This window comes from Eptatretus burgeri, chromosome 5 (assembly GCF_056783735.1).
Source record: "Eptatretus burgeri isolate ZD-2024b chromosome 5, Ebu_testis_v1, whole genome shotgun sequence".
Classification (NCBI taxonomy): domain Eukaryota; kingdom Metazoa; phylum Chordata; class Myxini; order Myxiniformes; family Myxinidae; genus Eptatretus; species Eptatretus burgeri.
In genome coordinates this window covers 6647086-6669927 of record NC_140965.1, presented here as the reverse complement: position 1 = coordinate 6669927, position 22842 = coordinate 6647086, and the positions used below count along the sequence as shown (strand labels likewise).

Genomic DNA, 22842 nt, shown 5'->3' with positions numbered 1-22842 from the left:
CACTATCTCAGCGTGGATGGGGGGGGGAATTGCTGATGCTCAGGGAGAGGGGAATGGCTGGCTGGCTTGGACCCCGCGATGAGACGAGCGACCCCCACACCACAACCTCGTTGCCGACCGCCATCTTCACTTGACTCGAACTTGAACTCTTCACTTGCCCCGACCAGTTGCCTGCAACTGAACCGCGCGAACTCCTTGAGTCGCCTTATGCTCGCGTCTTTATAGGCCGCAGGAGGAGCCTATATGCAAATTTCAGGATCAAAACGCGATTGGAGGCGGGGCCATGCCACCCTCTTTTCAGCCATTGGTGCAGCACAAAGGGGGCGTGAACCTCTTTTGATTCGAATTCCTCTCGTAAAGAATCCACGTTCATTGCGCTTGGAGGCGGGGCCATACCGCCCGACGCTCGCCCATTGGACGGAGAAAAAGGGGGCGTGAAGCCTTCCTGATCCGAATTTCTCCCTCGGAAAGGATGCCATTCGCGCTCGCGGCTCCATGCGTTCGGCACCAATCGCCGAACGGGCCGTGGACAGCACGACGTTTGGTGTTGACTGGTGGTGTGGTCGATGGTTGGAGAAGGAGATAGGCGAAGGTGGTGGGGGGTTTGCTGTGGTGGTTTGGTGGTTGGCGGGCATCGTTGGGAATGGCGGTGAAGCGATGTTTGCGGGATGGCGTTGTGGAGGTAAAGGTAGTGGCTGTTTGCGTTGTTGGCGGCTTAATGGTCGAAAATAACAATAGAGAAAGAAAAATGGCTAACTCAAAGCATCGCAGCCCAGATGAATCACATATTCCCTCTATACAACGGGTTTGGGCTAACTACACATGTACTTACCGATATATCTCACCTGAGGACTCTTTATGGTGTAATGCGAATTTCCACAACCGTAACAATACTTTTACAAAGTTTGATTTAAATCCATGAATTTAAATTTAAATTTAATTAAATTTAAATCCATATATTCCCCATGACGACAAGAGACCATGTTTGTAAAGTTTCATGTTGATATATGCGGCGGTTCAAAAGAAATAAAAAATTTTAAGTTTGTCATTCAATCAAATATGGCTGACAGACCATTGTGAACACCATGGTGTTCCCAAAACTTGGGAATCATGTGTGTGAAGTTTCACCTCGATCTGTCCAGCCGTTCTGGAGATGTTTTTACAAAGATTTTAGGGTAAATCAAATATGGCTGCCAAACCATGTGACCTACGATGTCATAATTATCATTAAAATGTTCTACATGAGTAGTCACACCGATGGTGAAAATTTTGTGTCAATTGGATAAGCGGTTGCAGGGAAAACAGAAAATTCGCATGGATGGACGTACGGACGGACGGAGAACACGAAAACATAATGCCAACGGTGACTTCGTTCGCAGAGGCATAATAAATGATACGTGCTGCTTCCTTGCTTGACACTCAACCTTCAAAAGATGGAGCACGAAAAAAAAAAAACTCCCAAAGATTGGCATCCATGGGGAGGAGGAAATTCCTTCTGGATTACTCCGCTGACCGTGGAGAGAAAAGCGGTGTCATAAAGATGATGTCTGGTACCCAGTGTTCTGGGAAGTGACGTCACTCAACCAAATTTCAAAGGCTATGATTGTGTGAAAGTCAAGTCCGGGTATCGTCTCATGTAGCTGTCTCCATGTGCGGGTCATTTGTGTCTCTGCTCCTCCGCGAGCCTTAGAGAATGTAAACAAAAGAACAAGTTTCATTGTTGTACATTTGGTTCTCCCACTTCTTTGGAGTGCCAGACTAACTTTTTATCCATTTGTTTATTTCTTGAGTGGAACAATAAACCCAGGAATTCTACATTTTGTGGGAGCTGTGTTAAGGTGATTGCTTTCCCTCGAGTATTCCCCAAGTTATAATAACAGTCTTCAAACAAGTAACAATACCTTCAATCTCATCCATTCCTCCAGGTCTTCAAGACAGCTGTTCACCACCGTCCCCCAGATCATCCCCAATCCAAGACCATGATCTTTTCTACCCTCGATAACCCCACCCAAATCCCTCCTCCTTCCAATTTTCCAGTATTCCCTCCTTGGGGTTTCCTTCTGTATCCATATTGTCCACCCCATGCATGCGTGCTTTGTATCCTGTTTTTGTCTGTTATGTCCTGATCCGTTCAGTGTTTGAGCTCTTCCACGAGACTCAACTATGTATACAAAAAAATAAAAATAAAAAAACTTCATTACTATACATCATCTGCTAAACAGAAACTTACCTCCTTCAAGACGTCCCCTCGACGTCCCTGGTTACTCCCTCCTCCAATATGAAAGACCTGAGCCTCGTCCTGGTGGAGGAGTTGCTTTCTTCATCAAAGACTCCATTCCTCACTCTCCATGCATTGCCCTCTCTCCCTCACACCCCCAGGAATACCTCTGGCTACGGCTTCTCCTCCACTCCCACCTCATGTTTATATGTGTACTGTACCGTCCACCAAACAGTGATGACTCCATTTACATCTCACTGTCCGAAAACATGGACCAACTTCTATCCTCTCATCCCATCTCTCTTCCTCATCGGTGATGACTTCAATTATCACGCCAGTTGGCTAGGTGTGGGTACCTCTCTCACCTGTCATGGCACTTCAGCAAAAGATTTCTGCGACTCATTGGGACTGACTCAATCAGTTAACTTCCTGACCCGGATCTCAACCAACGGTACTCCATCTCTTCTGGATCTGATTTTGACAAATTTCCCTGAAAATATCTGCTGCTCTTCCTCCGCTCCAATCGGTTCTTCTGACCACGTCCTTGTCAAAGTAGACATTTCTCTGGCTGTTATTAGAGAACCACCTCAGTGCCGGCGAGTCTGGCATTTCACTCAAGCCGTCGGGCAGCGTCTCCAAGCAGCCATCAAACTTACAGACTGGTCTCCCATCTCGACTTCCTCCGACATCAACTTGTCCTGGGAATTCTTTCAAAGAAACTTGCTCTCCCTCATGCACAGATTTATCCCCTCTCATCTTCAGTTGTCCTACCCTTCCTTCCGCACTTGGTACACTGAAGCTTGTGGTGAGTCAGTTGTCCTGAAACAACTTGCCTTCGCCTCATGGAAGGCTAATCCAACTGAAGGCAATCTCAGTTCCTTCCTCAAAGCTCATAACAAGTGTGTATCCACCCTCAAGAGAGCCAGAAAACAACATATTTCCAATCTCAAGTCTAAACTCTCAAACCTGTCTACCTCCTCCTGGTGGCGTCCAGATAAGTCTGTTTCTGGTGTGCTCCCCCTCCATCCCCTCCTTTACCTCAAATGGTCACACAGCTAATACTGCACTTGAAAATGCTGAATGCCTAAATTCGGTGTTTGCTTCGAAATCTTGTGTCTCAAACCCATATCTTTGTGCACTCAACTTACCCAGTCACACCCAACTGTCCCTGGACTATGTGTCCTTTTCTCCTGTCAAGGTAGAGAGCTTGCTGTCAAACCTCGACTCAGATTCTGCAACCGGTTCAGACGGCATCAGCCCACGTGTCCTAAAAACTTGCTCCTCTGCTCTTGCCCAACCCCTCTCTGTTCTTTTCACCCTATCATTTGCTCAAGATGAATCCACAATCTGCCTGAAATCAGCAAACATTACCGCTCTGCATAACAAATGTGCAAAAACAGAGCCCTGCAACAATAGAACAATCAGCCTTCTCCCAATCATCAGCAAGGTTATGGAATCCATCATTGCCTCAGACATTAAATCCTTTCTCTTCTCCAATGGCTTGATGTCCGATCATCAATTTGGTTTCAGACCAGGTCACTCTACCCTGGAAATGTTGCTTCTGCTCTCCCAAAAATGGATGAAGATCCTCAATGCCAGACATAAAATCAGAGCCATCTCCCTCGACATATCACGTGCTTTTGATTTGGTCTGGCACCCTGCGCTGCTCACCAAACTCTCTTCCTTTGGTATTCAAGGCCATCTACACTCATGGCCCGCAGACTTCCTCTCCTGTTGCAGTCAACGTGTGACCCTTCATGGAGTTCTTTCATCCCCTCTTCCTGTCCAGGCTGGAGTTCCTCAAAGCAGTGTTCTGGGCCCTGTTCTTTTTGTGGTTTTCCTCAATGATCTCCCTGACTCTCTGTAAAATCCTCTTTATGTCTTTGCTGATGATTCCACCCTCTGCCGTACCATCTTTCATCCCTCAGATCGACAAGCAGCAGCCTCTTCACTTTCTGCAGATCTGGATAAAATCACAAGCTGGTCCAACACGTGGAACATGTCTTTCAATCCTGACAAATCTTACACCATCACCATGTCTCTCCGAAAGGATCGTCTGGAACCCAACCCCCTCCCCCCAATCTCCTTTCTCAACAATCCTCTTGAAGAAGTCCTTTCATTCAAGCGTCGAGGTCTCACTATCTGCCATGACCTTTCCTGGGAAAACCACATTTCTAAATTGGACTCCAAAGCCTGTCGCCGACTGGGCATCCTCCATCATACAAAGTCCTTCTTTTGCACACCCAAACTACTGACCACATACAAAGCTTTAGTCTGCAGCCTGATGGAATACTGCTCTCCCTTATGGGCTGGCACTCCCACCTCTCTCGGCTTCACACTGTGGAAACCAAGGCATTTGGGATCATTGGTATCTCCCGTGATGAGACTGAGTCTTTGGGTCTCTCACTCTCTCGCCGCAGGCAGGTCGGTGGTCTTTCTGTCTTCTACCGTCTCCTCTCTGGCATCGCCCCCCCTGCTCTGTCTGAGATATGTCCCCCCCCCCCATATTTCCGCAGGGCTCTCAATGCCTGCCAGCAACCCCCTTCTGGTAAAACTACCAAAATCACGAATCAATGCTCACCTTCACTCTTTCATTCCTCTTTTTTCCCACCTTTGGAACAAACTCCCACACTCTCTTCAATGCCACTCTTCCCTCCAGGTCTTCAAAACAGCTGTTCACCACCATCTCTTATCTTCTCCTATCCAAAACCACAATCTTTTCTACCCCCATTAATCCACTCCAAACGCACCTCCTTCAAATTCCTGATTTCCTTCCTGAAAGTTCCCTGTCGTGTGAGGTCCTGAAAGTCCCTGTGGTGCCCATCTTGTTTACCCTGTGTACCCCACCCCATCCCTGTCCCTTCTGCAGATGTCCTAATGTCTCTGTTCTCCACCGTTTTGTCCTTCCATCTCCTGCCCCTCTTGTCTCCTGCCCCCATTGTTGTGCGTTTTGTGTGTTAGCTCTCATATGACACATGGGTGGGTTTCAGAAGGTGGAATAGATTCCTCATGGCTGATGTTGGCTTCAAGGTTAGGGTGGTGGGCTTGGGATCCCAGGATCCTGAGTTCAATTCCCTCTTGGCTGTTGAATTGATACCAGGTGGAGTTGACTCTGCCTGTCTTCCTTCTGAGGTCAGCAAAATGAGTTCCAGTTTGCTGGTATCCTGTGTCGGAGTGGCGACCCATCCAGGATTGTGCCCAATTGCCAAGGAGACTGCTTAGGAAACACCAACGCTCTGCACAGAGTATGGTCACAGTGGATGGATGGATTCAGAATGAGAAACATGTGATTATGGGTATTCCACGTTAACAGTTTGACAGGATGGTGTAGAAGTGGCGAACTTTCCTTTGAGCCATGCACTCTTGGTTTGATTCTCGACCCAACTATAAACCGTCTGGTCGGTGCTTCGGTGTTGAATCACAAAGTGTGCCGCCCCTTGGATGGACAGGTGTCTCATCTGCTTGCGTTAGTTTGTGGATGATAGAGATCCCATGGTGCCTTTGGTGAATAATAGGTAATTGTCGTCACCGGCACCTTGAACACATCTGCCCTGTCATGCAGGGGCACTGCATCAGTGTAATGCTGCAACCAGCGGCCCCCTTTCGTTATTAAATCTTGGCCCGATAGCCGATATACATTCTTCATAAATGTTGCCAACATTATATGTTTGAAATTACGCGCTCCAGCTCTGGCTGAAGTCATTTGTAATTTACGAGATCATGCAGCCATGGTGTTAGCGTGTGGGCAATGAAAAAGACAAGCGCAGACAGCAAGCATCAGCATCTCCTTCTCGCGCGCCATTTTGAAGATCTTGTCCGCATGAGCTTTGTCTTGTGCACATGTGATATCTGCAGTGTCTTGTGTTGTTGTTTTTTTTTACATTTTTCGTGGTGTTGCACACCTTTGCCTAACAATACGTCAAGGTAAACATCCAGCTACATCCAAGGATCCCTCCAAACCCAAGAAGCCTAAATAGAGGCGAGCACGTGATTGAAGTTGGTTGCGAGCTTGGTTTAATCGAGAGCACCATCCTGACCATCAGAGAAAATTCACAGAGAAATTCAAGAAATTGCCAAAGCTGGGACCTCGATGAGTGCCAAGAAGATGTCTTGTGCAAGAAGTATGTTGATGGACCAGATGGACCGCGTGCTGAGGACCTGGATTGAAGACCAGAATCAACAAAATATCCCGGTCAGCATGCTTTTAATACAGGCCAAGTCTTGTTCCAGGTTCCATTAATGATGACAAGGATGTACATGTAGTATCTCGGGAGGAGAAGACGGCACCTGAGTTGAAGGCTTCAAATGATCAATGATGATCTGTCACTCGGCTCACTCTCGCTCGAGCATGGCAAGTGGCCTTAAAAATGCCAGTTTTGTGTTTGTTGATGATCTGTCACTCCGCCAATCCCTGTGCTCTTAAAGGATATGTGAAGGACAAGCTCTCTGTCCATTATTTTAATAATTCCAACGGATGAAGGACTGGCAGGATTTTCTGGGAATATTTTTCCAACAAAGTGCATGAAGAGATATGTGAATACTGCCGGAAGGAAAATCTTGACTTCAAGATTATCCTCATCCTTAACAATGCCTCCAGCCATCCACCATCCATTTGAGACCTGAGCGAGAACATCAATGTCCGTCTCCCTCCCAACACAACTTCTCTCATTCAACCAATGGATCGGGGGGTAAGAGTGACTTTCAAGACCTATTACCCTCGGAAAAGATTCACCGACCTCGTCAAAGCCACTAAAGACAACGATATGATGATGAAGGAATTTTGGAAGAAATTCACCAATTGGGAATCCATATTGATGGTTGGCACAGCATGAAATGACGTTACTCCCCCCCCCCCCTCTTGTTTCAATGGAATGTGGAAGAAGATGTGCCCATACTTCATTAACGACTTCCAAGGCTTCAGCGTCGATGGTGAAGTTTCACGGAACAATCGCTGAATCGTTGATATGGCCAAGGCAGTCGGCTTTGATGAGGTGGAAGTGGATGATGTGGTGGAGTTTCTTGAATCACACGACGACGATTTGACGATGGATGATCTGATCCAGCTTTGGAAGGAACTGCAGAAGGAAGAAAGCGGGCAAGATGATGAAGAGGTGGAGGAGGTGCGTTCCCTCACAAGCAAGAGATTGGCCAAGGTGTTCAGCCTCATCAAGGAAGCCATGGCTATTTTAGATGAGGATGATCCGAACAAGGAGCAGAGCTCAAAAAGTCGCCAGAGATATTTCTTCCACCATGCAGTGTTATCGGGAGATCCAAAAAGAGAAGATGATGAAAGCAACGCAATCCTCATTGCTTTCATTCTTCCGAAAGGCGGAAAAGAAGAAGGAACCTCATCCGTCCACGTCGAACGCGCCATCAACATCTCACCACGTAAGTGTTAAAAACCTTTCTTTTTCAATAAATTTATGTATTTTTTTTCCTTTCTTTAAAGAGGCTGTTAGTACATGTATGGTAGTGTATATTGTAATTATAATATGCATTGTTAACAGTGAAATATGCAGACAAAAGAATAAGGCTCGATAACATGCTCTCTCTCCCTCACCCCAACCATTTCCTTTATTTCCTTTGGGAAAATGGTGTTTAATTTTCGCGATTTTGAGTTATGTGCCGGTTTTCAAGAACACAACCCCCGCATAAAATGAGAGGTACCGGTACACGTAAACACCGCATAGCCTACCTGTCCCAGTCACCTGTATCTGTATATGTACATTTCTTCAGCTGGGAGGTATTTAACCAATTCCCTTTAAATTTGAACCACTGTCCTTGCCCCCTCACCCCCACCCTTCCCATCAGGGGGTGAAAAATCAGTGCAATACAAATTAATTCTGCATTCACTGCAATAGCGGGCACCTCCGCCCTCTGGGAAAGAGTACGTGTGTCGGCCCACCGAACACGGATGGCCACTTTGTGTCCCGGTGAGTCAAAGAAACGTAAAACTGTCAAGGACATCACCGCGATCAATGTAGTAATCACCAGGATGAGTCAAGACGTGAGGAAAGAGTGCGATAAAGAGCCCGCACTGGAAATCACCAATATTGTAATCACCGTTTGAGACGTGAGGAAAGCGTGTGATTTTTCTGCACCACAAAGACAGACTGTTGTTTGTTGATGTGCATAAAGATTCTGGGAAAAACGGGCATTCCCAATTGGTCACTGCCGTGACCAATCGACGAGTGAAGGGAAAAATGGGCAAACCCAATTGGTCACTACTATGATCAATCGACGAGTGAATATTGCTGACATAGCTACAGCCACACAACCTCGATTTATTATAGTAGATTGGAATGTGTTTGCAAAAAGCACAGTGTTTATTATAGGTACTGTCACACCTTGACGATTTAGCCAGCATATGCCGACTTATGAAAAATTTGTCTAAAACGCTGGCACACGTCGAATATGTTATAGGTAAGTTTTGTATACGTTAAGAGCACGCTAAAAAACACTGCCATACGTCGTCGTCTGCTGGCTTTCATCGGTGTACTTTGCGGTTGTCCTCAAATTTTACCATGCTTGAAATTTTACGACGTATGCCAGCGTATGACTCACAAATTCCGCTACGCTGGCCATAAGTTGTGGACACATTATGCAATCGTTGACACATGTCGACACGCGTTACTTGTAAGTTACTCATAAGTCGAAACACGTCGCGGTAATGATTAGCGTACCCAAAACTTATTTATAACCTATGAGTTACGTGTTGTAGGCACGTTACACGATCGTTGACACACGTCGAGGCACGTTATGCGATCGTTGAAACACGTCGACACACATTACTGTGGTGTAGAGGGCCTGCGGGGGCAGGGCATGATGTGGGGGAGCATGGTGGAGGAGTGGTCGGCGTGATCACGTGCATGCACGGGATATAGGAGTGCGCGCCGCCTGAGGCGTCGTAGTGGTTGCTGTAGCCGTTGTGGCCTGGGAGCCTGTAAGTCGTGTGGCTTGTAGAGTGCATCGAGTACGTAATAAAGGGGAGTTACGGGCAACGTACGCTCACGCTCTCGCTCGTGCAATAAAGCAGGGTTGAACTGTTCCCCGCTCGTGTCTGCCTTGGAGCACCACTACCACGACACCACAGTTTGGCGACGAGGCTGTTTGGATCGGCGTGTGCAGGGTGGTTGAGTTTGGATCGGCAGCGAGTAACTCAGCACACCCCGCGCGGTTCGAGGTCCCAGAGGAGCGCATCGCGAAGAGCGCGTCAGGTTCGTGCGCGCCGCACGCACAGGCTCCGGGGCCAGGTGTCTCACCAGCACGGCCGGCTCAGGCATGGCAGAAGGTCGGGGCACGGCGCACGGACGCGTGCCCGTCTTGGTGGGAGATGACTTCGAATTGTTTTCTGAACAGTTGGGCTGCTATTTCCACGGTCACGTTGAGTGGACAACGGCCGCGCTCGGAGTTTGTTTTATTAATGCTTGGCAAATCTCGGGAATGGTTTCTGCGAGGTCACGGCTAAAGAACGAGGACACGCGGTTCAGCTCGGACGCGGCGTCGGACGTCGCGCAAGCTCTGAGGAATGTCCGGGGTCTCGATGGTCGGTGCGCAGCAGATGATCCGGAGGTCAGCGCGGTGTTCCAGGCGCGCACGACCGCGCGCACGGTCTTCAGCGCGGGTCGTGGCCGAGCGTTGCAATGCAGTCAATCGGACGGCGGTCTGAGCACTCGGGGACGTCTGTGGTGTGGGTGCCGAGAGTCATCGGCCATCATAACGGTCATGGATGGCGGTGTACGAAGCGACCCTTGCGTCCCGGGTCGAGACCTACTGCCGGTACGGTGTTCGGTACATGGCATACACTTTAACGCCTCGGGTCGAGTCTTGCATCCTGGGTACAGAGATCCCAGCGACCCGGAACGGGGGATGCTGCCCGTGTTAAACCTGCCTTCAATTGGTCCGGAGGTGACAAGATCAATGGCAGGGGAGGTTGAGATGACCGGGGCACTGATGCTGCCCGTGTGGAACCTGCTTCCAATTGGTCCGACGGTGACAGGACCAATGCCAGTGGAGGTCGAGGTGATCGGGGCACTGATCGGGTGTCGAGTTGAGTCCACTCGTGCTGCCCTCGCATCGCACGCGTATGCCGGTGGAGCGCTGCCGGCGGTTGGCGGGGCACATGTCTCGGTTGCCCAGCGGGGTCAGCGGGTTGCGCTCCTGCGGTTCGTGGTGCGAGGGGAGGGGCTCACAGTTCCTGTTTCGGAGTTCGTACCTCCAGGTGCACCTGTGCCTCCCTCGGGGCACGTACCTCCGTGTGGGCCCGGGCCTCCCTCGAGACGCGAGGGTGAGGTTCCGGCGACGGGGGCCGTGACGATGCAACGTGAGCTGCCGTTCATTGCTTCCTGCAACGTTGATGTGCGGTTCGGGAGCAACGGGAGCCATGCCAGCCGCGATGAGCTCTCGCGCTTCGGCTGCACTCATGATGCAATGCGCGCCTGTGTCGTTCAGGCGATTTCAACGGGTAGTTGCGGCGAGCCCGTCGCGTTCAAGAAGTTCGCGGATCGCGACTGTCGACGACAAGCAGGTCATCGCAACGTCGCGACGACAACCGGGAGACGGACACGTGATGTGGTTCATGGGTTGCTGTTCATTGCGTATTTGATTTTCATTGCTCAAGTGATGCAGTTTAACGTTGTTGAAATAAATGCCGACAGTTCATGTGTGAGAATATGTTTGGCTGGGATCAATCAATGGGATTTTCGTTATAATCGATGTGATGTGAAGGCTTTGGGAGCGATCATGGCAAATAAAGAGGTTTTATTGGCCTCCCGCTGCCACGGGCCACGGGTTGTTACTTTGTCGTGTGCGGGGATTTTATCGGAAGGACGCGCTGTACGAAAAAAGGAGTTTGCAATTGCACAGATGATGTTCTTATTAATTTATGACAGGCCTGGGTTTGATGTGTGGTTTGTATGGAATTGCTACCGTCTAATTGCCGTGTGGGTCTCAGAGATCGACTCAGAGCCGGGGCTGGTTCGCTGTTCAGCGTTACCCCCACCTCTGGTTTCGGCAAGGTCAGACGTGCCTGGCGCCTGGGGCGCAACTCTCTGTTCTCACCCGAGGCCGTTTGGGCATACGTTGGAATCTCAGCTGATTGTAATGCGTGGGTTGTTATGGGGTGGTTGGTACACACAGCCGACGGCGCTGTTCAGCGTCCCCACCCAAGGTCAGTCGGGTTTGGCGTTGGCGCCACGGCTTCCAGACAGCGGGCTTCCGGCCTCGGAATGTTTATCTGCTTCGGGTCTGGCTGGGGGAGATGTTCCGCCTTGTCGGCCGGGGGGCGTTTGATGGTGCCGGGGGAGGTTTGCTCGGGAGGTCGCCACGACCTCGCTGGAGGGCGTGTAGGCATGAGCCGCCTGGCGGCGCTTCTGCTGCGTAGTGATGCTGTGTTTCTCACCTTGCTTCTTGATATCTGTAACGCGGTCAGGGTTTTTGTGGGTTCGTTGTGCAACTCGGTCTTCGGAGCCTGACCATTGCAGCTTCACTCGCTCGCGTCGACACGTGAAATGGTGTGATGACCTATGCTTTTTCTTTTTGGAGTTATTATAGTTTTTGTGCCTTCTCTGATTTTATATCATGATATCCTATGCTGATTATGCTTATTATGATGATGGTCATTTAATAATCATGGTTTTAGGAGGGAGGAGTGTGGTGTAGCTGGCCTGCGGGGGCAGGGCATGATGTGGGGGAGCGTGGTGGAGGAGTGGTCGGCGTGATCACGTGCGTGCACGGGATATAGGAGTGCGCGCCGCCTGAGGCGTCGTAGTGGTTGCTGTAGCCGTTGTGGCCTGGGAACCTGTAAGTCGTGTGGCTTGTAGAGTGCATCGAGTACGTAATAAAGGGGAGTTACGGGCAACGTACGCTCACTCTCTCGCTCGTGCAATAAAGCAGGGTTGAACTGTTCCCCCGCTCGTGTCTGCCTTGGAGCACCACTACCACGACACCACAGTTACTTGTAAGTTACTCATAAGTCGAAACATGTCGAGGTAATGCTTAACGTACCCAAAACTTCTTTCTAACCAATGAGGAACGTGCTTTGAATCTATGTGTAATGTACCTCCAGCTCATATTGACGTATGTAGACGTATTTGATTGACGTCTTCTGGACGACCACAGAACTTACTGAACGTGTTTCTAATTTACAGCTACCGTATAATGACGTATTGGCAGCGTTTAAAAAAAAACAAAAAAAAACAATAACTTCCGATATTTCGTCACTTGCCGTTATGTCACGTCCGATTGCCTCTTCAGTTTGCTCATGTCTTATTCTTAGTTCCTCCTCTGTGAATATTTTCTGTTTGAAGATATTGTCACATCGACGTCGAAACTTAAAAGCAAATGTCCGAATATATTTTAAAATTCGTGATAGACTAAAAAAAAACAAACAAACAAAAAAAAACAACAACAACAACAACAACAACTTCAGATATTTCGTCACATGCCTTCACGGAGCCAAGGAGAACAAAAGAAAATGTGCCTTGACGGACAAAATAAGCTTCGGTTCTGCTAAACATTACCTCGACGCGTTTCGACTAATGAGTAACTTACAAGGAACTTGTGTCGACGTGTGTCAACGATCGCATATCGTGCCTACAACTTATTCCCAGCGTAGCGGAACGTGTGAGCCATACGGCGAGTATGTCGTAAAATTTTCAGCATGCTTGAAATTTTATGACGTACTAGACGTACCACGAAATATGACAGCGTACTTCCTTGTTTTTCAGCGTGCTCGTAACGTATACACAACTTACCCATACCGTATTCGACGTGTGCCAGCGTTTTAGACACATTTTTCATAGGTCGGCATACGCTGGCTAAATCGTCAAGGTGTGACTGCGATGTTGACACTTCCAATTCTCAGGTGGTTATGATTTAAATCGGCGAGCGGCAGGTTTTTAACAGAGAACGCCACGAGTTCGTCGGCGATACGAGCAGCGCGCTATGCTGAAGTTAAACTATCGTTGGGCATAGGTTGTGAACGCCGACAACAGGCTAAGTATTCGTTGGTATAAGTTATCTATAAGACAACGAAACGTTCTGTGCCCGTTACTAATATGTTATGCATACGACCAACACATTATGAATACGACCAAAACTTTAAAAAAAAACATCAAAATTTCAGCGTACGCCAACGTTTTACATACATTTTTATACGTTGCCATTGCTGGCTAAATCGTCAAGGTGTGACAGCGCCTTATCTTGAATGTGTTATCCTGAAAATCAATGTAACTGGTTCACTGATCCTCCATTTCAATGATTCAGTTGCAAAACAATTGTCGTTTGCAAACCTATAATTTAAAGCTTTCTTTTGAAAGGGTTTTGAGGTGTGTGTAAAGCCTGTATCTCAATGGGCTGCGACAGCTCGCGACAAAATGCGAACGGGATTCCCCAAAATGTCTCGAAACGTTCGCGGTAGTTCTCAATTTCCTCGCGTGAGTCGCTGGAATTTTGAACATGTTCAAAAAATTCGTGCGACAAATTTTTTCTCAAAATAGTCGCATAGTCGTCGCGGTTGTCTCAAACCGGTCTCGAACCCTTCTCAACTTAGTTTCAGTGAGTCAGAAGGTGCGACAAATGTGAGACAACTTTGTGAGGGATTGGCGACCTATGAAACTAAATTGTGACTGATTGGAGAAAAAAAATGATAATGGGTCCTGGGACCCCTGAGAGTGCGACAAAACTGCGATTCAATGGAGAATATTTTCGGAAGAAATTAATCAGAAATTTACACAATGTATTGTCTACTCAATTTAATATATACATTGAAATCCACATATTATCCATGCAATGTAATGGAGATAGATTCACAATAGTTCAATCCAGATATGACTAAAAAAAACAAAAAAAAAAAAACTCATAGTCCATATTGTAAAATCAGCATTGTCTGTCCTCTTTCTCTCCTGTTCTGAGTAATGGCCTTCAATGCAAACTTTTCACTTTCCCATCATTCATAAATCACGTCACACATATTTTTACATAAATTAGGTCACACACAAAATATGGTCACACCCACAAGCCCCAATCAAGGCAGATGAACAATTGGGTCACACACAATGTTTGTGGGTGCAACGTTGACAAGTAACAGAACACTTTGAACAATCAGGCTTGGATGCGAGCATTCTCCTGTAATCCCACCATCCTGTTCTGCCAGGGCACAGCTCCCACACCATTGTAGTACTCAGTCAGGTACTCTCTTACTCGTTTCCCAACTCACAATATGATTGCTGGAAGGGAGAGGCCATATATATATATATATATATATATATATATATATATATATATATATATATAGTTCCGATTTCTCAATTGTCACGCACAGTTATCGTGCGACTGTTGCACGCCATTTGCACGATGGTCGCACGACCGTTGTGTGACCGTCGCGCGACAGTTGCATGTGCCAAAAAATTCTCAGTTTTGTCACCTGAACGTCGCGTGAATGTCGTGCGACGTGTATGCGAACTCCAGGCGAAGTTCATCCCAAATTTCGCCGGGTGTTCGTGGGACATTCGTGCGATATTCGTGAGACATACGCAAATGTGTTTTAGTATAAATTCAGTGCGATTCCAAGTGAAAATTATCGCTGTTTTATTGCAATTTGGTGTCTCAAACTAGTCGCGAGCTGTCGCAGCCTAGTGAGATACAGGCTTAAGGTGCTGCTTATCAAACGAGTTGGCATTTTAAGATACATTCTATAAGAACGTAAACGAGGCTCAAATGGATACATATATATATATATATATATATATATATATATATATATATATATATATATATATATATATATATATATATATATATATATATATATATGTCGCATGAAGTGAACCTCACCGAAAAAGAAGAGAACTGGAAGGGCACTTTGTGGAGCGCATGCCTCCTCCAGGTAATGCCTGATCCACCAGAACATATCGGGCCTGTTACATTTTTGAAATATCATGCTATACATCATTGTTGGCCCTATTTGTCAATATTTCAACACTTCCGGTTCCGGTTTTGAGCGGCAAGAGGTCTCCTTCGGGGCTCCCTGCTGACATTCTCAAAGTTAAGTTTCCGGTTGTTATTTGTCCCGTTTTAACTGTTTAATTTTCTCACCTACATGTTAATGTGTGTTCCTAGTTCGGTTTTGTTTCAAAAATCGTGCTATTTTGTGAGTATTTATGTCGACGTTCTTACTTGGTGTTTGAGGCCTAGTCCTAGGTTTGAGGCCTACCGGTTCCACTCGGTGTTCGATCGTTTTTTTTTTGTTTGTTTTTTCTCCCCATTACCTTCAATTTCTATCCTCCCCATTACCTTCAATTTTCATCCTTCCCACTTTCCAAACATCCCCCATTCTCCCAACTAATCTCTTTCTTATCTCAAAAAAAAAAAAAAAAATATATATATATATATATATATATATATATATATACCCAACAACAACAACAACAACACGCTCACCTTCTCCCGATTCTGCTACTTCTTCTTCCTCTTAACTTCCTCCTCGTCTTCCTCGATTTCTTTTTTTTTTACACTTCCATGACCTAATCTGTTGAACTCTCTCATACATTAATATTAACAACAAAAACGATCTTATAATGCTTCATCTTCCTCTCTCACACATGTGGTACTCTTTACTGTTTCACAATGCACTTCTCTTCTGCTATTTTAACAGACTGCTCTCATTTCGACCTCTCCTTCATTCCTTGCCTAAAAATCCAACTATTACAGCGCTTCTTCTCTCCATGCTCTGAATTCGCCTTCATTGCATCCATCAAGAATTGTGTTAAATCGCATCTCTGACCTAAAACTTTTAAAAACCACAGTTTGCCATGGATGCTCGCTTTCCATCAACCATTCTTTTTTCCAACTTCAGTGCCAACTCACCCCCTCACCCCTCACTCTCACTCTCAAAGCAACCATCCCACTCTTCTCCCTCCAAGCCTCCCTCTCACCTCTTTCAAAAATTCCCCCTCACCTTTCTCCCACCTTTCATCCCCCTCACTCTTCCTTCTCTAAGTTGCCCCCCTCTCATCCACCAACCTGCCTCCCTCCACTGCCCTCTCACCTCCCTCTCTTCACTCCACCTCCTCAAATCCTCAACTGCCATCTTCCTTGTCTCTTGTCCCCCCTCTCTCCCAGCACCACAGAGCCTTCTCTCCTCCTCATTCGGCCCCCTCCCCTCGCTATTCTGCAATACCCCACACTCCTTCAGCAACCCTCCTTACCTCCCCCGCTCGTCCCTCGTCCTACCCTCCCCCGCCCCTCCACCTCCTGCACCCAAAGCCTCCTCCCCTACCTCTTCATTAAAAGTGTGGACCTCAAATATCCGGGGCCTTCGCTCAAACCTTTCAGATCTTTCCATACAGGTTGCCACTGACAAACCAGACATCATCTGCCTAACAGAAACTTTCCTCTCCCAAGACGTGTCTGACTCCCAAGTATCACTCCCTGGTTACTCCCTCTTACGGTATGACAGACCTGAGCCTCGTCCTGGTGGAGGTGTTGCTCTCTTCATCAAAGACTCTATTCCTCACTCTCCCTGCACTGCTCTCACTCCCCCACACCCCCAGGAATACCTCTGGCTTCGGCTTCCCCTCCACTCCCACCTCATGTTTATATGTGTACTGTACCGTCCACCGAACAGTGATGACTCCATCTACACCTCACTCTCCGAAAACATGGACCATCTTCTATCTTCTCATCCAAACTCTCTCTTCCTCTTATGTGGCGACTTCAATTGTCATCACGCCAGTTGGCTAGGTGTGGGTACCTCTCTCACCTGCCATGGGACATCAGCAAAAGCTTTCTGTGACTCATTGGGACTGACTCAATCGGTCAACTTCCCGACCCGGATCTCAACCAATGGTACTCCATCTCTTCTGGATCTGATTTTGACAAATTTCCCTGACAATATCTGCTGCTCTTCCTTCGCTCCAATTGGTTCTTCTGACCACGTCCTTGTCAAAGTGGACATCTCTCTGGCTGTTATCAGAGAACCACCTCACCGCCGTCGAGTCTGGCATTTCACTCAAGCCGACTGGCAGGGTCTCCGAGCAGCCATCAAACTTACAGACTGGTCTCCTATCACTACTTTCTCAAACATCAACTCATCCTGGGAATTCTTTCAAAGAAACTTGCTCTCCCTCATGCACAGATTTATCCCCTCTCGTGTTCAGTTGTCCTACCCTTCCTCCCGCCCTTGGTTTACTGAAGCTTGTGGTGAGGCAGTTGTCCTGAAACAACTTGCCTTTGTCTCATGGAAAGCAAACCCAACTGAGGGCAATCTCAGTTCTTTCCACAAAGCTCGGAACAAGTGTGTATCTACCCTCAGGAGAGCCAGAAAACAACATCTTTCTCATCTCAAGTCTGAACTCTCAAACCTCTCTCCCTCCTCAAAATCCTGGTGGCGTTTAATCAAATCTGTTTCTGGTGTATGTTCCCCCTCCATCCCCTCCCTTACCTCAAATGGCCGCACTGCTGATTCCACACGTGATAAAGCTGAATGTCTAAACTCGGTGTTTGCAGCTAAATCTTGTGTCCTAAACCCATCACTATCTCTACCCACTTTACCCAGTCGCACCCAACTGTCCCTGGACTCTGTATCCTTTTCTCCTGACAAGGTGGAGAGCTTGCTTTCAAACCTCGAGTCAGATTCTGCAACCGGTCCAGACGGCATCAGCCCACGTGTCCTCAAAGCCTGCTCTTCTGCTCTTGCTCACCCTCTCTCTGTTCTATTCACCCTCTCATTTTCCCAAGGTCATCTGCCATCTGCTTGGAAATCTGCTAACATCACTGCCCTGCATAAAAAAGGTGCAAAAACAGATCCCTGTAACTACAGACCAATCAGCCTTCTCCCAATCATCAGCAAGGTTATGGAATCCATCATTGCTTCAGTCATGAAATCCTTCCTCTTCTCCAATGGCTTGATTTCCAATCATCAATTTGGTTTCAGACCAGGTCACTCTACCCTGGATATGCTGCTACTGCTCTCCCATCAATGGATGGAGGTCCTCAATGCCAGACAGGAAATCCGAGCCGTATCCCTGGACATATCACGTGCTTTTGACACAGTCTGGCACCCTGCCCTACTCACCAAACTCTCTTCCCATGGTATTCAAGGCCATCTCCACTCATGGCTCGCAGACTTCCTCTCCTGTCGCAGTCAACGTGTGGCCCTAAATGGAGTTCTTTCATCCCCTCTTCCTGTGCAGGCTGGAGTTCCTCAAGGTAGCGTTCTGGGCCCTGTTCTTTTTCTGGTTTTCATCAATGATCTCTCGGACTCTCTGGAAAATCCTCTATTTCTCTTTGCCGACGACTCCACCCTCTGCCGTACCATCTGTCATCCCTCAGACCGGCAAGCAGCAGCTTCTTCGCTCACTGCAGATCTGGATAAAATCACAAACTGGTCCAACACGTGGAACATGTCTTTCAATCCACACAAATCTCACACTCTCACTATGTCTCTTCGAAAGGACCGTTTACAAACCCCCCCCCATCCACTTTCTCAACAATCCTCTGGAAGAAGTCTTTTCTTTCAAGCTTCTGGGTCTCACTATCTGCCATGACCTTTCCTGGGAAAGTCACATTTCCAACCTTGCCTCAAAAGCCAGTCGCCGACTGGGAATCCTCCGTCGTGCAAAGTCCTTCCTCGGCCCTCTTGAGCTCCTGACCACTTACAAAGCTTTTGTCCGTAGCCTGATGGAGTACTGCTCTCCCCTCTGGGCTGGTGCTCCTGCCTCCCACCTTTCTCGACTTCACGCTGTCGAAACCAGGGCTTTTAAGTTCATTGGCATCTCCCGCAATGAAGCTGAGTCTTTGGGCCTCTCACTCAATCACCGCAGGTTGGTCGGTGGTCTTTCTGTCTTCTACCGACTCCTCTCCAGCCTTGCCTCCCCTGCTCTCTCTGCGATTTGTCCCAACCACATTTCCACAGGGCGCTCAAGGTCCGCCAACAACCCCCTTCTGGTAAAACTACCAAAATCACGAATCACTGCTCATCTTCACTCTTTCATTCCTCTTTTTTCCCGCCTTTGGAATAAACTTCCTCACTCTATTCTTTCCCATTCTTCCCTCCAGGCTTTCAAAACAGCTGTTCACCACCACCTCTTATCTTCCCCCATCCAAATCCTCGATCTTTTCTACCCCCGATAATCCACCCAAGCCCACTTCCTTCAATTCTCCTGCTTTCCTTCCTGAAAGTCCCTGTAATGTCCATCTTCTCCTCGCCATGTTCCCCGTCCCATCCCCATCCCTCTCCCTTCCACAGTTCACCTGTGTCTGTTCCCCAATGTTTTGTCCCTTCCACTCCCACCCCTCTTGTCTCATGCCTCCTTGCTGTGAGTTGTGTGTTAGCTCTCATACGAGCCTCGACCAAGGTATACAAAAAAAAAAAAAAAAAATAAAAATGGTGAAGAATCACTTTGAAAATTAAATAATCCTCGTATCCAGATCCAGATTCGGATCTTAACCAAAATCAAATCAGTTCATCTTTGTCACACACCCAACCTGCCCACCGAATTTAATCCGGATCCGTCCACAACTGTTTGAGATACCTTGCACACAAACAAACAAACAAACAAGCCGGTATGCGGCGATGGGTCGCCGAGTATGGAAACTAAAAGATATAGAGTAAAATGGAAGTCATATAGTGGATAGGGAATCACCTTAAGATTATGCATATCAAATCTCATCCAGTTCCATCTTCTGATAACTACTCGGTATCCATTTGAATGAAAAATACCGAAAATGCGGTTTGAAATCGGAAATCCCCAAAGTTCGAGGGGGTGCTGTGGGTGAACAAAGATCTAAATCGAAAATCCAGCTCGATCGTTTGTGCACAATGTATTCCAGACGATTAGTGTGAATTTTCATGACCATCCGACCATAACCATAGGAGGAGTAGCATTTGGCGCAAAGGCACCTCCAGCTTTCGCATATTATCGATTTTTGCACTAATTGACCTTTGACCCCTGACCAAAGCGAAATCGGTCAATATGTCCTGAGGCAAAGTTGTAGTACTCATTGAGCACCATGAACCTGCAAAGTTTCATTCGTATCGATGCACTCACTTGGGGGTTCGCTAGGGGGCCTTCAATTTTCGCCAATTTTCGCGCATACCCTAATTGTAAGGGGCGCTGCGGGTAAAGTATTCCATATATCACAAAAACCGGAATATATTTGATAGAGCATCACTTGTAGATCATTCGTGCCAAATTTCATAACCCTACGTGGGATAATGGCTTTCACAATTGATTTCGCGTGAACGGTACCGCTTTTGAAGGCTTTTCGGTTGTTGCTAGGGAACCAAAGTGTCCCTAGCAACCATCACAATTTCCAACACACTAGGTCATAAGATGTACCGACCACCCGAGTTTGGTCAAAATCCGCCCACGTTTACGACCAATTATGCTGATGACAAACGAACAAACATCCAAACAAACAGACAGAATTACTGACAATAAGGGTCACCTATTTCAGTGACCCAACAGACAGAGAGAGATGGGTGAAAACATAACCTCCTTCAGCTTCGGTGGTGGAGGTAATGAGGTGATTTCCACCCCCACTTCTCCTGTTGGTTGTTATTTCCATTTGGGTTTCAGGAGGTGGGAAGGAGTTCTCCGAGAACTCAAAATCTCCATCTCCTTTTTGGTAAAGGATCACGATTCATATCGGACTCCTGGGATCATTATTTCTTGAATGAAAAAAAAATTATGCATGCAAAGAGGAAGAAGAAGAAGAGGCAAGGTGCCAATTCAAGACAAATGTAGATTGGTATCATTAAATGAAGGAGGGGTTAACGCATTGATCAAGTTAAGTTTGACGTTTCACGATTGTGATGTTTTCCCATCTCAGGTAAGTCGGTCACAAACAGCAGTGATGTGCGAATTCCCATAATTCCATGGCAACCAAATATATTTTACCTGTTTTAAAAGAATCCTCATCACAAACACTAAGCTGTACCCACATTCGAACAATCAGGATCGGAATGGAGAGAGAGACAGAGACAGAGACAGAGACAGAGACAGAGACAGAGACAGAGACAGAGACAGAGACAGAGACAGAGACAGAGACAGAGACAGAGACAGAGAGAGAGAGAGAGAGAGAGAGAGAGAGAGAGAGAGAGAGAGAGAGAGAGAGAGAGAGAGACAGAGAGAAAGACAGAGAGAAAGACAGAGAGACAGACAGAGAGACAGAGAGACAGAGAGACAGAGAGACAGAGAGACAGAGAGACAGAGAGACAGAGAGACAGAGAGACAGAGAGACAGAGAGACAGAGAGAGAGAGAGAGAGAGAGAGAGAGAGAGAGAGAGAGAGAGAGAGAGAGAGAGAGTAAAGGGCTGCTGCGATGGATTAGTGAAGTCTTTCCTGAAACTAAAGAGTCGACTCACCGAGGAAATTCAGAAAACGAATCAAAGAAAGATCCCTTTGGTGTCCTGTGTCTGGGCAAGTGGAACTCACGTGTCTGTTGAACAAGTGAAAGCACATGATGATGAGGAAAAGAGTCAGGGATGCAGAGATTTTGGATGGAACAATGTTGGAGCTGAAAAAAAAACACAAATGAAAACCGATAAACGGACAGCGATGGACAATGACACAAAGTGTGAGATACATGGCTCGTTCTGCAGAGCTGCTGTGTGAGAAATGTTCCTTCAAGGGAGCTGAGCCACCCATCCGTTGTAACTACAAGGTGCTTCGGGTTTCCAGTTGATGACAGACCTTCATCTGTTAGTTCAGTGATAACAGTACAGTGGGCTTTGTGTTGGTTAACAATAAAGCAATGTTAACACCTGGTGAATTTCTGTCTCCAGGTGAAACCGGTGGCGGGGGAGGAGCGGCGTTATGGTGAAGGTATTTTTGGTTTGCTCCAACGTCACACGTCAAGAAATAGCAGGACGAGACGGGGACTATCCTCCACGGCAAATGCCCTCCACATTTACTCCAACTAACTTTTTGAATTTGAAGTTTGGTCAAAACTTTGGGTGAACTCTTTGGCAGTCCCATCTGAGCTCGAGGCTCATGAAGCTGAGATCCAGGTTCGAATCCCACGTATGCTGTGACGGTTTATCTATCGTATCCAAATGTCATAATTCATCTTGAAGTATACATGCATCGACGCCTCTGTGAGTCGAAGATCAGTGTAAAAAGGGAATCACATTGTTCTTTGGTCATTGTTAAGACCATCTTAGTGGTCAATACAGCGGTGGGTGGGTATGAGAAGCATGGGACATACTGGCGGTGAGGGTACTGACCTACATCCCAGAGGTTAGGGGTTTAAATCCGACTGAAGGAAGCATGAGCATCAAGTTTCTTGAAGTCGAACGAGTCACAGAGCTGCTGAATTACCACTGGATTGTTGACGGGAATCAAGCTGGCTCATTAACAACCGTCATGCTCGACCCACTTGGGAATGATAAGCTTGACCCTCTTAGTCTGGTCTCCATTTAATTCTTCAGTCCACTTATGATGGTTGACTCTTATTGTCTTTCCTTGTGGCTGTAGCTCTTGCCCTTTTCTGTACTTTATGAAAAAAAACCCAACTCTGTGCATCACTGGAATAGTAATCATAAAGAGTCAATGCACAGAGTTTACAAAAACTAGTGTGAAAACTAGAAAACATTTCTCACCTAAGAAGCTAGTACGGTT

At 47.1% G+C, this 22842-nt stretch overlaps 1 protein-coding gene across 4 annotated transcripts in view; it reads right to left on the bottom strand.

Annotated features, from left to right (window-relative positions):
• LOC147025785 (adenylate cyclase type 3-like) overlaps positions 1-22842 on the bottom strand; it is a 104396-nt gene that overhangs the window by 37736 nt on the left and 43818 nt on the right. For all 4 annotated transcript variants that reach the window (XM_085880586.1, XM_085880584.1, XM_085880585.1 and 1 more), the window contains exon 14: positions 21658-21739. In XM_085880586.1, coding sequence (XP_085736712.1) covers positions 21658-21739 — 82 coding nt within the window. The remainder of the gene's footprint in view (positions 1-21657; positions 21740-22842) is intronic.